The sequence below is a fragment of the Cyprinus carpio genome, chromosome B1, assembly GCF_018340385.1.
Source record: "Cyprinus carpio isolate SPL01 chromosome B1, ASM1834038v1, whole genome shotgun sequence".
Classification (NCBI taxonomy): domain Eukaryota; kingdom Metazoa; phylum Chordata; class Actinopteri; order Cypriniformes; family Cyprinidae; genus Cyprinus; species Cyprinus carpio.
Window position 1 is genome coordinate 4,074,330 of NC_056597.1, and position 16,632 is coordinate 4,090,961.

The 16,632-nt window shown below is 36.9% G+C and overlaps 2 protein-coding genes across 2 annotated transcripts; one reads left to right on the forward strand and one right to left on the reverse strand.

The window, feature by feature from the left end:
* Positions 1–5: 5 nt before the first annotated feature.
* On the reverse strand, positions 6–4,764 carry ints12 (integrator complex subunit 12). The gene is made up of 6 exons (XM_042716293.1): positions 4,285–4,764; positions 4,029–4,202; positions 3,742–3,926; positions 3,132–3,291; positions 2,888–3,040; positions 6–814 (listed from the first exon to the last, which is right to left on the reverse strand). Exons 1-6 carry the CDS (start codon positions 4,438–4,440, stop codon positions 212–214), a joined length of 1,431 nt encoding a protein of 476 aa, XP_042572227.1. The 5' UTR covers positions 4,441–4,764; the 3' UTR covers positions 6–211.
* An 815-nt stretch (positions 4,765–5,579) lies between these two features.
* Positions 5,580–16,632, forward strand: g3bp2a (G3BP stress granule assembly factor 2a). The gene is made up of 13 exons (XM_042716292.1): positions 5,580–5,939; positions 6,355–6,471; positions 6,557–6,638; positions 6,732–6,905; positions 9,999–10,089; positions 11,158–11,260; positions 11,405–11,591; positions 12,538–12,639; positions 12,757–12,859; positions 13,013–13,072; positions 13,208–13,333; positions 13,433–13,551; positions 14,193–16,632. The coding sequence occupies exons 2-13, from the start codon at positions 6,377–6,379 to the stop codon at positions 14,472–14,474; spliced, it is 1,524 nt and encodes a 507-aa protein (XP_042572226.1). The 5' UTR covers positions 5,580–5,939; positions 6,355–6,376; the 3' UTR covers positions 14,475–16,632.

Here is a 16,632-nt window from a genome sequence, read left to right on the forward strand (position 1 = left end):
ATCCATTTTTTTCATAAAAAAGGTGTTATTTATTAAACACATCATTAAATGAGCAGCTTGTTTTCAGTAAAGTGGCTGGTTTAGAAAGAATGAGGCACATCTTCAAACCAAACCGTTTCTGAAAGACCAGTAACATTCAAATTCAAGTATATTCGATTTGAAAAACAGGATATGACTTGCTCTTTAACATAATAGTTTGGCTTCTTCTTGCTCATTTCTTCAGTTTCTTCTGTGCTGCTTTCTTCTTCACCATCTGCAGCCGTTTCATAGCATTGAGCTGAGACTCCTGGGAAGTGGGCGTCTTGCCATCAGCTGAGGCTTTTGCTCCATTGCTGTTGTTGTTGCTGCTGCTATTGCCACCACTGTTGCCCCCATTGCCCCCTCCATTGCCTCCTGACCCACCGTTGCCTCCCAGGCTGCTAGAGGGTGCTGCCCCAGGTGACTGTGATCCAGTCACAGTCATCTTCCCCAAGCTATCTCCACTCGTTGAGCGGCTCAACACCTGCTTGCCAAGTGTGAGTGGAGGGGGTGGTTTCATGGGTACTGTGCTAGAGCCGTTGTTTCCATTACCACTTCCACTGCTGCCTCCTGAAGGTTTAGTAGCCAGTCCGGGCTTAACATTGGCCAGTGCAGAGAGTCCCACAGGTTTGGAGCCCGAGGGAGGTGGGGTTGATTTACTGCTACCTGGCTGACTGGTGCTCAACTTGGTACTGGAAGGTCCTACATTTGAGGTCTTGGTAAAAGCGGCCCATCCTGTAAGGCCTGGGGGCAAAGATGAGCTACTGCTGGAAGAGTTTCCTGATGCCACAGATGCCTGAACACAAAAAAAAGACACTTATTTGATCAGATATATAGTAAAAACAGTAATATTGTGAAATATTATTACAATTTATAAAGAACTTTTCTATTTGAAAATACATTAAAATGGAATTAATTACTGTGATGCAAAGCTGAATTTTCAGCAGCCAGGCATCCCGTTCACCAATATGTTATTTATTTATTTATATATACAGTATAAAAAAAAAAAAAAAAAAAAAATATATATATATATATATATATATATATATATATATATATATATATATATATATATATATATATATACACACAAAAAAAAAAACTGAAACACTGTCTGGCCTTCTGAGATGTCAATATGGAGATAAAAGTTAGGATTCATGTGATTGTATTATTGCTATTGTCTGTTGTTTGCTTTTGCCATCTGATAGAGTGCTTGGACCCAGAAACAGTGATGTCAGACTTAACAAGCGGATTACTCAAGTGTCAAAAATCAAACCATTCTGCTGCTTAATTATTTTAGTTGAAAATTTTCTATGATTAATAGAAAGTTCAAATAAGCAGCCTTTATTTCAAATACAAATCTTTAGTAACATAATAAATGTCCTTACTAGTGCTGTCAAAAGTACTGACCACGATACCAGCCAGTACTGAAATTTTAAAAACGTCCATTTCCCGCTAACATTTGAACACTTGGCCATAGTGTTCATGCGCTCAACAGATATGATCGTGATTGGCTACAATGATCATCACTTCACGCTCTTCACCGAGCGCTCACACAGTAGCTCACGGGAGCATTTGAAAGCCGTGTCTATCAGTGGATCCCTAATATATCTGCACATAGACGAGTCCACTGATAGACGCGGCTTTCAAACGCTCCTGTGTGCTTTTGTGTGAGTGTTTCCTGTATTTGAATAATCACTGACCTTTACAATGAAGCCAGCAAATGTTTCTGCTCTCTAGTTGGTAATCAGTCTATCATGCATTATTTTAATTCATGGCTGTGAAACACTTAGACTTTGTTGTAATTTTTCAACTGACTCGAGTACTTTGAATTTGAGACCTCTCATTTCTAAAACTCTCCGTAGATTTCATCCTAAAAGTGAACGTAGGCACAAAAGCTAGATTTTGCGTACACACAAAATTTTTCAGATTTATAAAACCATACGTACGCCAGAACCTGCGCAAAAAAATCACTTTATAAATCCCAGTCAGGGGAAGATTGTGCATAAGTGCATCTCAACCTCATCTCCTCCCCGAAATAACCATATATGGAGCTTACAACGCCTGGTTTTACTATGCATAACCTCATCTGCATATCATTTCCATGCATATTCCCATGCACGTGACACCATGTTTAACACAGAGACATTAAGGAAATATGAGATGGGGACTTTAATGCCATTTGTGCCATACAAATTAATTATTATTGCTAAAAATTATATAGTGGTATTTTTTCATTGTTGTTGAAATGCATTCACACAACATCAACACCTCCGTGCAGCTGCGGTTGTACAGTAAGCTATTATCATTGGTCCTATACCAGACAATGGACCGCTCGACCACTGAATCCAGCAGTGTCCACCATAATATCGAAGTAAGTGGGCATCATTGATCATTGTTCTCGCTAAAATATTTCTCATGACGTGATCTGTAGTTTAGTTTAAAGGTGAATTATTGTGCACCTATAGCACTCCTCGCTGTCATTAAAACATAACCTACCACAGGAAAATTATTTAGCCTATTGTTAATAAAATTATGTAATTATGTTTTTTGTAAAATTATGTAATTTCAGTGTTTATCTCCATTAATGCGAGTGGAGTATTTAATGTAAATGTGTATATCGACATGAAAACAGAGTTTAAAATCGCTGTTTACTATATTACTTTTCTCACTCCAGGAAAAAGAGTTTGTATGCATGGTCTAGAATGTTCGTACGGTGCGTACATATTCATGGCAAGTTTATTTTTTATAAATCATTATGTGTTCGTGGAAAATTGCGTGCGCATGTTTCTATGCCCATTTTGTGCATACGCAACGTTTATAAATGAGACCCCTGGTCCATAATCTGTACCGGTGTGAACACACTCACCTTCACCTCCGTTCTCTTAAAGGCCTGGAATGAACCTGCTGTTTCCGGTTTGGGCTTTAGTTCAGCTTTCTTCACTAGTGGATCTTTCAACATAGGTGCTGCTGTTGCCAAAGCAGGAGCTGGTTTCTGTGGAGGTTTCTGGGTCTTTTGGGCCTGAGACATTAATAAACATCACACGGAGTGTTGCTACTATTATATGAAAGTTCTACAGTGATATGCATCTAACTTATCATAAATTTCTTACCATTCGTTTCATTTGCCTGGTGCATCGAGCACAGTACCACACTAGCCGTGGGTCATTGACATCCTTGTCAGTAACCTGAGGTTTGTGGCACTCCTGATGATACAGATTATGACATTCTTGACACTCCACTAGTTGATTGCCCGAAGTGACAGTCATTTGTCTGAGAAGAGAAAAAGCTGTATCAATTTCACACATACATGGCCTGAGATTAGTGAAGGATTCAATGGACGTCAATGACAAGACAAATACGGTTCAAAATATGATTTTAAATCATATTATTCACTGATATTTTGAATTAGCATTTATTTTTATAGTTTTGGTTTTCTTTTGAATTTTAGTTTTAGCAATTCTGTAAAATTTTATTTCTATGTAGCTTTAATCTATTTCAGTTTTGGTTTTAGTTAATATTTTCTACCTAAGAACTTATTTATGGTAAGAAAATAGGTAAATGGTATTTAAACAGCAGACTTTGAATGTTAAAAGTGTTTAAATGAAACCAGGGTTTAAGAGTTTTAATGATACATATACGTAATAAATCCTTGTGGAATCCAAACCAGCAACCTTTTGGTTATACCAGGCCTTTCTGCCAATGTTATGCTACATCACTCACCGACAAACCACGCAAGCAAGACCCATTTCCATGGCAAAGTCATCAGCATTGGTTTCATCAATGTCCGTGAAATCCGGGATGGGAATGTCCTTGGTTTGAAAAGCAATCGGCGAGGAAAGACTGTCCTGCTTATCCACACGAGGTTTCTTTGGGGGCTCCACTCCTTCCCCAGGATCAACCCTAATCTACATATTACATGATCTTTTATTAGTGTTTTCGATTGAGCTTTTCCAGTTATATCATATTTACAATTATAAATAATAGTGCAAAATGACATTGAAAAATACCTTTTCCAAAGATCTTTTCTCGCTCTCTTTCTTAGTCTTGTCTGAGCTACTCGATTTACTGCTGCTGCTGCTGCTGGTGATGGATGATGATGATGATGATGATGAAGAACTAGAGGAGGATTTGGAGTCTTGTTTGGTCATTTTTGGTAATGACACCTTGGTCACTTCGGCTTCCTAATTCATGAAAATGAGTTGCACATTAATACATCTAACAATTAAGTTCCAAACATAAAAATATATTTTTTAATTTGTTCACCTTCAGTGATGTCCTATAGATGGAGTCACTGCCCCTGGCTAAAGACTCATCCAGCAGGGCCTTGAGTTTCTCCGCTGAGTCTTTGCTCTTGGAGTGAAGGTAGCCCAGTCCCTTCAGAAAGATGGGGTCAAGCTCAAGACTTACTGTTCCAGCCATTGTTTAGCGGCTATTATATGATTTTAGACGACGAATCAGCCCTCTTCCTATAGAGTTTAATGTGTTGTATACAAGAATAACACTAGATAACCCGCATATTTGACCCGTACAACCTCTAGTTTTTAAGATAACTAAGCAACTGGAACCGATTGACTCGAGATTAAGATCTTCAAGTTTTTGCCTAAAGCTCGTTTTTATAAACAGTAGTAAATCACAATATTACCCTTAACGCTAATTAACTAGGTTAGCAGTGAGCATTTGCGTCTTGAAATGGTCCGACAACCAAACAGAAACAGAATAAGCAGAGAAGCCTTTGATTAAAATAGGCGGGGCTTAGCGGCAAGGATGTTGTCTCTTATTGGTCAGATTCTATATCGTTCTTCGGTTTTACCTTCTAATTAATCTCTTTTTTGTGTGTTTTCAATTTAAAGGCAATAAACGTTTATCGATGTCACGTTTAAATTATTGTAGAAATGATTTTGTTTCACATAACTGCTGAATTGAACCTGCACTGTTTTGTCACGTGATACTTGTTACTTTTCTTACCGCTGATCAGAATGGCTCAATCAAAGTCGTTTTTTTATTACTAATTTTAGATTATTAAAAAGAAAATTACGTGACGGAAATGCGTAAGTGGATCACACACTATTCCTCGGAGTAAACTGAGTTAAATTATTATTGATTTTCTGAACAAATGTATCTAATAAGCCAAAAACACCCTGAAGTTTGAATGCGTCTCACTGTAGGATCCTATGGTAGGATCCTGTTTTCTGAGCCGTCAAGTGCCCCCCACAGGATGACAACCTTGTGTAGTGATATTTGCAGACTAGACTCTTATTTCTCTCTGATGACGCTTGGTGTTTGTATTAAATCATACGAGCGATGTGTTTTAGCTGTCATATTCAGTCACAACACCTCCACAAAAAATATTAAGCTTCAAATGATTTACAAATATCACTATATATACATTTATTAACAAACGAAAAATGAGAGCGTATCAGTGAAATTAAAAACCAGATGAGTCGGACACTAATAAATGTAACACAAGGAAATGCTACGTAGTGCGTAAAATTGTAATATCCTTGATAAAATGGTCAGTGAGGTCTTATAATGAACGATCAAAAACCATATTCTTATACAACCATCCAGTTTATTTATTGTGGGAATTAAGTGGCAAATCACTTCGATTATGGCGTTGTTGACAGGGTCGGAAGAGTGCGTTGTAGCAGCGTCATAATTGTCCTGTCGAGTGTAAGAAGCTGATTGGCTGTTCCGGTGTGACGGGGGTTCTTGTCCCAGATCGCAGGGGTTAGACAATAAGGATCCAAACAGCAGCATTTCCATTAATAACACAGCACAGATGGAATTTATCTCTCTGTGATTTTGAGCAACTGTCGCTGACACACATACAGCAGTTAACGTATAATTTTGAGACGACTTGAACAATTCTTCTTTTATTATTTAATCACTTAAATAAATCAAATAGATCCCAGAAAAAGGTAAGTGGTTCTATAAATTCCGAACCATTTCAGTTAATTTCGACATGCTTAATGTCTCTGTAGTCTAACAGGATTTATTTAGGTGTCAATTATTATTGTGCATAAATAAATGTTGATTATGACGTTATTGACAGTTATCAGACAGATTATTAGTCATTTTTCTTAATGCATTGCATACAGCCCTCATGTAAGCATCATTATAATAAATTACACGAGATATTTTTAAAGCATTCTTGGCATGTAAATTTACTAATGAGAAGTGGAAGATAGTTTTATTTCTATGCTATTATTATTGTTGTTGTTCTTAGTAGTAGTATAATACATACATACATATAGTATAATACAGTAGTATAATATATATATATATATATATATATATATATATATAATTTTTTTTTTTTTCAAACCCCTTCAGATTCTGACTTTTTAGCAAAGAAATGGTGATGGAGAAGCCCAGTCCCCTGCTGGTAGGGCGGGAGTTTGTGAGACAGTATTACACACTTCTCAATAAGGCACCAGACTTTCTGCACAGGTATGCTTTGTAAAATAATAATTTCATGAGTTCATCTTTTATGGAATTTTCATCTGAAAAATTTAAAAACTTTCACATAATTTAGATTCTATGGAAGAAACTCCTCCTATGTCCATGGTGGACTGGATTCGAATGGAAAGCTTTCAGAGGCAGTGTATGGGCAAGCTGTACGTCTTGATGTTGTTGAGTGTTCATGTATAACCTGTCAAAACATCAGAAATGTAAATATATTCACCAGCATCTGTTCTCCTCATGTCTAGGAGATACATAAGAAGGTAATGTCCCTGCAATTCAGCGAGTGCCACACAAAAATCCGGCATGTGGATGCCCATGCCACTCTGAGTGATGGTGTGGTTGTCCAGGTGATGGGAGAACTTTCCAATAATGGGCAGCCCATGAGGAAGTTCCTACAGACATTTGTGCTGGCTCCAGAGGTGTGTATAATAATAACATTTAAAAAAATAGTGAAATACTCGGAATTGGTGCTCTGTATTTAACCCATCCAAGTGCACACACACAGCAGTGAGAAATGAACACACCGTGAACACACACCCGGAGCAGTGGGCAGCTATATCCAGTGCCTGGGGAGCAACTGGGGGTTCAGTGTCTTGCTCTAGGGCACCTCAGCCATGGGTATTGAGGATGGAAGAGAGCAATGTTCATTCACTCTCCACCCACAGACGACTCCTGCCAGCACCGAGACTCAAACCTGCGACCTTCGGGTTACAAGTCCGACTCTCTAACCATTATGCCACGGCTGCACATGACATGTGAATCCCGTGTACATTCCTTGTAAAAAGGATAGACCTCCTTAGAAGTATTGTTTTGCGGCATAAAACCCCAAAGCACCTTTTTAGTCTTTTTTAGCATTGCTTACTTCAGTACAAATACCTAAACATCCTTAAAGGGGTCATATGATGCGATTTCAATTTGTCCTTTCTCTTTAGAGTGTTACAAGCTCTTGGTGCATAAAGAAGATCTGGGGGCAGCTGTGGCCTAATGGTTAGAGATTTGGACTTGTAACCCACAGGTTGTAGGTTCGAGTCTCAGTGCTGGCAGTTGTCGTCGGTGGGTGGGGAATGAATGAACAGCGCTCTCTTCCACCCTCAGTACCCACGTTTGTAGTGCCCTTGAGCAAGGCACTGAACCTCCAGTTGCTCCCCGGGCACTGGATATATAGCTGCCCACTGCTCCGGGTGTGTGTACAAAGTGTGTTCACTTACTGCTGTGTGTGTGCACTTGGATGGGTTAAATGTAGAGCACCAATTCCGAGTATGGGTTACCATACTTGGCAAATGTCACAACTTTCACTTGTCACATCACTTTCATCTGTAAAGTTGCAAAGACTAAAGTCTCAAATAGAGATATTCTTTATAAAAGTTAAGAATTGTCCACGCCCCCCTAAAGCGGCTCGTTCTTACATGCCCCCACATCTTTACGTCACTATGTGGGAAGATTTGGATAATGCCGTGCAAATGTTCATGCAAAGAAAGAAGCCTTTTATTCTCGTACCTTTTATTCTCGCTGTTGCCACCGACGCCATTTCATGGAAAAGCTGTCTGTTTCATTGTGAAAGTGAAACTACTTTGTTTGGCCTTCAAAAAGAGCACGATATCCGCTTCGTCATGCCTAGAGCTGATCTGTGCTGATCGCTGAGGAAATACATTAACTTTGCACTGTAGATCGCCGGATCGGCTTTCACCGTGGACAAAGTGGAGTCCAGCCCGGGGTCGTCACATGTGGTTGCCGCAACCCCCGGCCACTCCTTCGTCTAATCCGCTGGCCATTCCTCACTCTTTGCAAGGACAGTCTGGCGCTTCTGACTCACGTCACGTTTCTCCAATCACAAATGCAGACATGGTTTTGACAGGGATATGCAACGCACAGTGTAAAAAGACAGTATAAGTCATTATAATCAGTAATTATGTCCCCACTGGATGCAACAACTGCCTCATTTATGGGTTTTATTGTTTTTGTCCTGTCATGCCAGTGTTCTGACCGGGAGACGCCATAACAGTATATGTTGAGGGGGTAACATTTCTGTCAGATGCTTGAAACATTTGGCCAATCAAGACGCACTGGATAGCTGGCCAATCAGCGTACACCTCGCTTTTCAGACCGATGAGCTTTGTAAAAAACGATTCGTTTCAGAAAGGCAGGGCATAGAGGAGAAACAATAATGTACATTATGTGGAAAATAATGTGTTTTTTAAACATTAAACCGCATAAACACATTTCATTACACCAAATACACAAAATAATGTTCTTTTTAGCAACATCATATGACCCCTTTAACTCAAGATACATTTACATGAGATGCAAAATAAGGATATGAAGTCTCTTATCTGAAAAACTGAACAAATTGATGTGAGTTTATGCTTAAACAAGAACAAATATCAACTTGTTTTCATGTTTCTGAGCCCACTGAGAGATTTTGTTAAACTTACTACATTTTTATCAGTTTCTCAGAAAACCAACTTCTTATGTTATGCTGTATCTTGAGTTAAGAATCTTAAGAAATTCATACTGAAAACCAAGACAAAAATACTGATCTTTTTCTGCAGGTACAGTGAAAGTTATGGTTATTTATTTTTTCTAGTGGTTGGAAACAGAACTATTTAAGCCTTTATTTATTGCTTTGTAAAATGAATTAAAACGTAATGAAAATGTTGCATTTTTAAACTCTGAAATGTTCGTAACTCAACTCATTGTGTGCTCTCTAGGCATTTACATTTAGAAAACTTAGATATATATTGAGTTCCCTTTAATTGAATCCTTAAATGTTCTTAACTTGGTCTTAAAGAGGACATCAGATGCAAAATTCACTTTTACATGGTGTTTGCATATAAATGTGTCTTATCAGTGTGTGTATGTGGACAATTGCACATTTCTGCCCTCAGCCAGTTGTATGCTGTCTGCCATTTTCTCTGCGTTCATGCAGCTGTAGTGACAACAATGTTTTGTGAGCAAAGCAGGTGTTTTGTAGTTGGATGTAAAAGTGATCTTCATTTTCTCCTGACTTCTAACACCATCAAATATGAAAGACCCTGAATTTGTCAATAAGTGGTTGGTTTGTTTGCATAGTCGTAAATGAGTTACAGGCATAAGCTTCAAACACTATATTTATTTTCAAAGTTAACATAAATGAAAAAAAAAATGATTTGCCCAATATAAAGGTGTGAAAATAACCAAAAAGCCCAAAAGCAGTAAGAAACTCTCAGATGCCCAGGCATTTAAACTGTAAAACACGTTTCATGAAAATATATAATGGATTTGCCATAAAAAAAAACACAAGCTACATATATACTTTTCTTTCTATTTTTTGCTACATTTCTGCTGTTAATTTTACCCCACAATGCTAAGAACAAACTTCCTGCTGTGTGCTAGTACAGTATATACAGAATATTTATGTATAGAAAGACATTTATTTAACCTGTGTAGACAGTGGATGGGCTAATCTGATAATCTGCATGGTGATCATGATTTGCCCTATAAATATTCTGCCCTTTTGTTTCATTGTTGTCTAGGGTTCTGTGGCAAATAAGTTTTATGTTCACAACGACATCTTCCGATATGAGGATGAGGTCTTTGGTGACTCTGAGGCGGAGCTTGATGAAGGTTAGTTGATAATTAAAGATTGTTACTAAAAAGACTGTGGCTTTTCATATCCAAAAGTATTAGCTGTATTTGTCTTGGCATTGGTATTGCTCTAGCTCTGTTATGCTCGGAGTCTTTTTCTTTACTTTTACAGTCTACTTGGACCCCAGGGATTTCCATTTGTTGCTTCATTTATTGTTCTTCACGTTTTTAACTTTTTATGCATTTAGTGAAAATTCATCATACTTTAAGTGCATAAATGGTCTGTGACTAATTACATATTGTGTCGTTTTGAGATGGATGTGATATATGGTTGCCTAGCAACTGGCAGTTAAATTTGCAATATTCCAAACATCAGCTCTGCTACACCATTTGTGGTAAAATCTACATGATGAGAAATGTGGATCAAATTTCAAGAATAACTTCAAGTATTCATATACCAACCTTGAAAATGTTTTCCTTGACATTTCCAGTCAAAACATTACAAATAATCTTCTAAAGAAACTGCTCACCCAATGAATCTGAGATAGTTTTTTTTCTTCTTCTTCTCTCTCTCTCTCTGTCTGGGTGTAGCTTTTATGAATTTGCAAATTTAATTTTTTTTTGTTAGATATTCTTTCAGTGTGGCGAACGCCAATGTTTTACATCCCAAAATGTTTTTTTTTTTTTTTTTTTTTTCTCCTCCATTCATTACACCAGTCAGATTAATGCAGCTTTTTGAGATTGATGCGGGTTGGACTACATCTATACAAAGCTACTTTAACAAGGGCATTCCTCATAAAATGATGGTTGTCTTATTGTTTGTAAATGTATAGCGTTTGGGATTCATATAACTCTAAGTATCTAAGGATATAAACAGTCAGTGCTGCCTTATTATAGACGAAAGTCAACCATACATAATCCTAGATTTGTTCAGGCATAAAGGACTCAATTATGTTTTATAGAAGTCACCCAAGTCCATTTAATCAGTATCTTTCAATCGCTTGCAGCTATATTTTGTGAATTGGTTTCTTTAGAGCTACAGGAATGTTTTAAAGTAAGAGGATGGTGCTTCATCATTCAGATTTTTTATGTGTTATGTTGGGACAGAGTCCGAAGAAGAAACCGATGAGCCAGAAGACAGGCAACCATCACCCGAACCCCTTCAGGACAGCCCCAGTAATGCAAACTGCTATGAACCCCATCCTGTGAGGTAACCCACATTTCACTTGGAACTTAAAAGAAAGCTTACTGTGATGTTCTAGAATTGTAGAGGTATCTCGTTCTGGTATGATACTGTTGAATTCCTAATTTACATTTCATTGATATAAATATTTATCCCTTTTTTCACCTTCAGCTATAACAATGGTGTGGAAGAAGCTCATGAGGAAGCAGTTATGGAACTAGAACCTGAGGTTGCCCCAGAACCCAAGATTGAGGAGCCGAAGCTCAAAGCAGAGGAGAAGGTCGTAGAGGAGTTTGAGGAGAAGGCACCGTCACCTGTTCCTATGGAATCGCCACCTAACATACAAGAACCACCCAAAGTGAATTTTGATCTTTACATTACATTTACGTTTACATTTATTTATTTAGCAGACTCTTTTATCCAAAGCGACTTACAAAGGAGGACAATGGAAGCAATCAAAATCAACAAAAGAGCAATAATAAGCTATGACAAGTCTCACTTAGCCTAACGCAGTACACGTAGCAAGGTTTTTTGTTGTTGTTGTTGTTGTTGTTAATTATATTTATATATAAAAAAAAATAGAATAGAAAAAGAATAGAGAAAGCTAGTGTTCGAGGCATTTTTTTAAAGAAAACAAGCAGTTACAAAATAAATAGATTTTTTTAAATTATACAATTAAAAAAGATAGAAAAGAAAGAAAAACAGTTAGAAAATAAACAGTCTTTAAAGGGTAAAGTGTTTTTGTTTTTAATAAAAAAAAAGAAAAAAAATTGCTAGAATTTGAGGGTAAAATAAAGATGGAAGAGATGTGTTTTTAGTCGTTTCTTGAAGATGGCTAAGGACAGCTCGGATTGAGTTGGGCAGGTCATTCCACCAGGAGGGAACAGTTAATGAAAAAGTCAGTGAAAGTGATTTTGTGCCTCTTTGGGATGGCACAATAAAGCGACGTTACTTGCAGAACGCAAGTTTCTAGAGGACACATACAGTAAGTCTGAGGTACATTCACTTCTTCCAGAGGGCACGCAAGTCTGAAGTAATAAATTTAGGTAAAGATTTTAAGCTTGCAGCAATTTGTAGCCAGTGCAAATTAATGAACGGGGTGTGACGTGCATTCTTTTCTGCTCAATAAATATCAATCTTGCAGCCGTATTCTTATTAATTGTAAAGGTTTGATAGAACTGGTTGGAAGACCTGCCAAGGTTTAGTTGTTGTTGTTGTTGTTTTTCTAGATAACTGTTTTATTTTTACTATTTTAATTATGTATGTCTTATTTATTATATTCTTAATTATCATATCTCTGGCAGACTTCATCTTGGGCTTCTGTGACCAGCAAAAATTTGCCTCTTGCTGGGACTGTTCCATCCTCTGGAGCTCAACCACATGTTGTTAAAGCACCAAACTCACAGGTAAGTACTTATGAATACATTTATATCTTTCTTTCTCATTTTAAAATAATGTTGTTGACTTCAAGTTACTAGAACCATGCTTCATGTGCATGCTTTCTTGATTTTTAATGTTGTCAGCCCAGAGTTGAGACCAAGCCGGAGGTGTCATCATCTACAATTCGTCCACGTGACCAGCGTATCCGTGATAGACCTTCAGTAACCTCGAGAGGGCCTAGATCTGGTATGAATCTAGAATACTTACAACTTTCAAAATACTTTCACACTTTCTGTACAAATTATTACAGATAGCTTTCATTTGTTATTAATGTGTTTCAGAACTCTTTCAAAACAACTTTTGAACTTTTTCTTTGGATATTTTTTCTTTTATCATTAGATGGTGTCTCATCTTCTGACTCTCAAACTGGAAAGCCACATTTCAGCTTTGTGAATAAAGGTAAATAAATATGTCTTTCCATTGTTAATAGGATATAGCTTTTGTTTGGGGAATAATGCTGTTAATGGATATAGAAAGGTCGATGTTGTTGGTCCCTGCATAGTCATAGCAGATGAAATCTTGTATGTTGCTTAGGAAGGGGAGATGAGTCAAGTGAAATGGACAGCAGAAGGGTTGTCAGGTATCCAGACAGTCATCAGCTGTTTGTTGGAAATCTCCCTCATGACATTGATGAGAGTGAACTTAAAGACTTCTTCATGAGTAAGTTGTCTTTTTTAAAGGTTGAGGTAACCATTGCATTGATCCATTCTCATATCTGGTAATCAATCATCTACACATTTGTTTCTTTCTGTCCCATCGCATTTGGAAATGTTGTTGAGCTGCGAATCAACACCAAAGGCACTGGAGGAAAGATTCCTAACTTTGGCTTTGTGGTCTTTGATGATTCTGAGCCGGTGCAAAGAATTTTAGGAGTTAAAGTAAGGAAAGTTATTTTTATTTTGATGCATGTGGTTTTAAAACAATTTTTAGGAATGCAGTATTTTACAATTATTTTACAATTCTGGCCGACACAATAAGTTAAGGGCTAATAACCTAGAAATGGCCAGTATTTAAATTTTATTGTTTTCTCTACATAAATGGCAAAAAAAAAAAAAAAAATCTTTATTATTGCAAAGCATTGTGAGACAGGTACTGTGCAAAATATAAAGTCTTTGATGAGGCATGCAATCTCTCACTGCAAGACGAGTATGAAGGATCTGCCTGTTGTCAGTTGAGCAATGCCCAGAAGAATGGCTTTTGTTATTAAAAAAGGAGAACCAATGAAATATTAATAACTGTAGTCAGTTTCATGGTCACTATTGTTAACTAAAACTACTACAATGGAAAAAAAAAAAAAACTTTTTTATTTCATTAAATAAAATATTCAGTAAATATTAAATAAAAAACATATTTACTATGATAAATGGGAGAAAGTCTAATTTCGGCATTGCTACATTGACTGATATACAACGTGCATCCTTGCTTTTATTTGTAATACCTGTTATACCTTTCTTCATGTATAAAGATTTTCATGTATAGAGAATATTTTTTGACCCATCTCCATTTCATTTGTGATTAGCCGATCATGTTCCGTGGTGAGGTACGTCTGAACGTGGAGGAGAAAAAGACGAGGGCGATGCGTGAGCGGGAAACTCGTAGTGGAGGTGGAGAAGACCGGAGGGATGCAAGGCGTAGTGACCGTGGTCCAGGCGGGCCACGTGGCATTCCCGGAAGCAGCATGATGCGAGACCGTGACGGCAGAGGCCCACCTTTGCGAGTTTCCACTGTACCTAAACCAGGCATGGCCTCTGGGAGGGGCGCAGGTTCTAGTGAGGGTCGTTTTACTGCTCAGAGGCGTTGAGAGGAGCTCAACTTGTAGTTTGGAAGTAGTAAAATGTTCATGTATGATGATATTGAGAAGTCTATGTAAAAACATACATCTTTATTTTTTTTTATTTTTTTTCAGTTTTACTCCTTGTGTACACTTGCATTTTTGCCTTTGGAATGTAAGCTGTTTCTTGTGAAACAGATCAACAGCTTGAACAATGTAATGACTCAAAACACACTGTTCACTTTAAATTGGAATTGTGCTGCAAGTCCTCTGGTTTGTCATTTATCAAGTGGTAACAATTACAAACTTTGTTGGGAAACAAATCAGTTAGGTATTTTTAGTGCTGATAGAAGTCTAATTTCTGCTCTGTGATGTTTCTTTGACATTTCGTATTAGATTACCTTCCAGTTGCTGTTGGTGTAAAATGTGCAGATTGAAAGGTGGCTTTTTTTTATATATATATTTGTTTTAATTTTTTTTCAGGCTAGCCTTTTAATTCATATTATTTAGGTAATTCCACTAATCAGCTCATTAATAAGCTAAAGGCTACCTGTAGTCATAACTGTGACCTAACAATATTTAATTGAATGGTAATGACTTGTACAGGAACAGGTAAAGTACAAGACCGTGAGAGTGGAGACAAGACATGTCCTCTCCAGTTACTAATTTTGTTTTTATTTTTAATGTACAGATTTGACAACATTTTTCTTATGTTCTGGGTCTGCCTGAATAAGTGAATGGAGCATTAATGGAAGCATTTGTAAAGTGGAAAGGTACCATGATTTTTGTGTAAAGGCATTTTGGATTTATGCTGAATGTTTTTTTTTTTTTTTTTTAAGGCAGAGTCACTTTATTACATTTTTCTTTTTAGTTTTCCATAATCCTAATCTCATTTTGTGATGCGAGTTTCATTTTACATCCAAACAGTTGTTCTTGTTCATTTTAAATTAAAGTATACCAGTATTTATACAGGGTACAGAGAAACTTTGCTGGTGCATTTCTGACTTTCCCAAATGGACTAGTTTTGCATTCTACATTTAAAAAAAAAAATGAAATCGTTTTTTTTAAATAGCACTGATTAGAAAAAGTGTTTGTCAATTTTCCCCCAGACACACAAGGCTTCATTAAAATCCCCTACCCCCAAGAACTCTTGGTCTTTTTAGAATTTTTGCCTTACTGGGGGAAGCAGAATTTTCTGTTGTTTGTTATTATTATTATTTTTTTTTTCCATTATTATTATTTTCCATGTATACCTGTTTAATTGATATCCACACCCGTTTTCCATTTTCATGATGAGGAACGTGTTAATGCTGTTCTTCATGAATGCAAGGAAGTATAAGTACAGTGGGGTAGACACTGTTTTCATTGTGCAGTGGTACTCAGTCTACAATTTGCACTGATTTTGTAAGTACAGTTTGATGTAGCGCTATTTTTGATGTTTAATGTCTTCCGTGTCAGGTAGATTGCACTAATTGCAGTATTTCTAGGACAATCTTCATCAGGGACATTGCATTTCTTTTTTTATTTGTTAATTTTTTGGGACAGCTTGTTCTCTGTAAAAAGACATTTTGGTTGCAGATACATTTACTTTTGGAAGATTTTGGAAGAAAATATGCCTACAGTCCTGCCTAGAGACTTCTTTCCCCATCAACTCTACTTAGTTCTTACGTGTTCTGAGTTTGGGACCTGAAACTTTTTAATTACTGTGTAAATAAATGCCACAATGGCCTTTCTTTTTAGATGTAAAGGACTTCAGTCAGCCAAATACTTTGAACATTTGGATTACAGCAGAGAAAAAAGAAGACAATACACCTAGGGCTTGGTCAAATAACTGTGCTTTTCAACCCAAAATATGCATCAGACTTTAATTTGTTTTATTCGCTCATATCATTTAATCAGATTCCTTTAACCCTCTAATCCTAATGCAAAACATATTGGTTTTTCATGCACTTATTGAGTTTTACAAATGCTCTGTTTATAGATGTAGTTCATTTTGGTGGAACAAGAACATGTTCTTGTATTAGCAGGTGGTTACCATGTTTAGACTGCATTTTTGTGTGAGTAGAACATGTTGCAGCTGGATGTTTATTTATTACTGGTTTTATTATTATTGTTATTTTTATTCCATTTTCATTCAGTTTCAATGTGTTAGACTTGACATACAATAAACTTAAATCTGTGCTGTTCA

Excerpts from the sequence above, each read along its gene's own strand:
- ints12 (XM_042716293.1), bottom strand. The coding sequence starts at position 4,440 with ATGGCTGGAACAGTAAGTCTTGAGCTTGACCCCATCTTTCTGAAGGGA. Across the intron at positions 4,203-4,284 it reads TCTATAGGACATCACTGAAG|GAAGCCGAAGTGACCAAGGT; the intron begins GTGAACAAATTA and ends TTCATGAATTAG. Across the intron at positions 3,927-4,028 it reads AGAAAAGATCTTTGGAAAAG|ATTAGGGTTGATCCTGGGGA; the intron begins GTATTTTTCAAT and ends TGTAATATGTAG.
- g3bp2a (XM_042716292.1), top strand. The coding sequence starts at position 6,377 with ATGGTGATGGAGAAGCCCAGTCCCCTGCTGGTAGGGCGGGAGTTTGTG. Across the intron at positions 6,639-6,731 it reads AGGCAGTGTATGGGCAAGCT|GAGATACATAAGAAGGTAAT; the intron begins GTACGTCTTGAT and ends CCTCATGTCTAG. Across the intron at positions 12,640-12,756 it reads TTAAAGCACCAAACTCACAG|CCCAGAGTTGAGACCAAGCC; the intron begins GTAAGTACTTAT and ends TAATGTTGTCAG.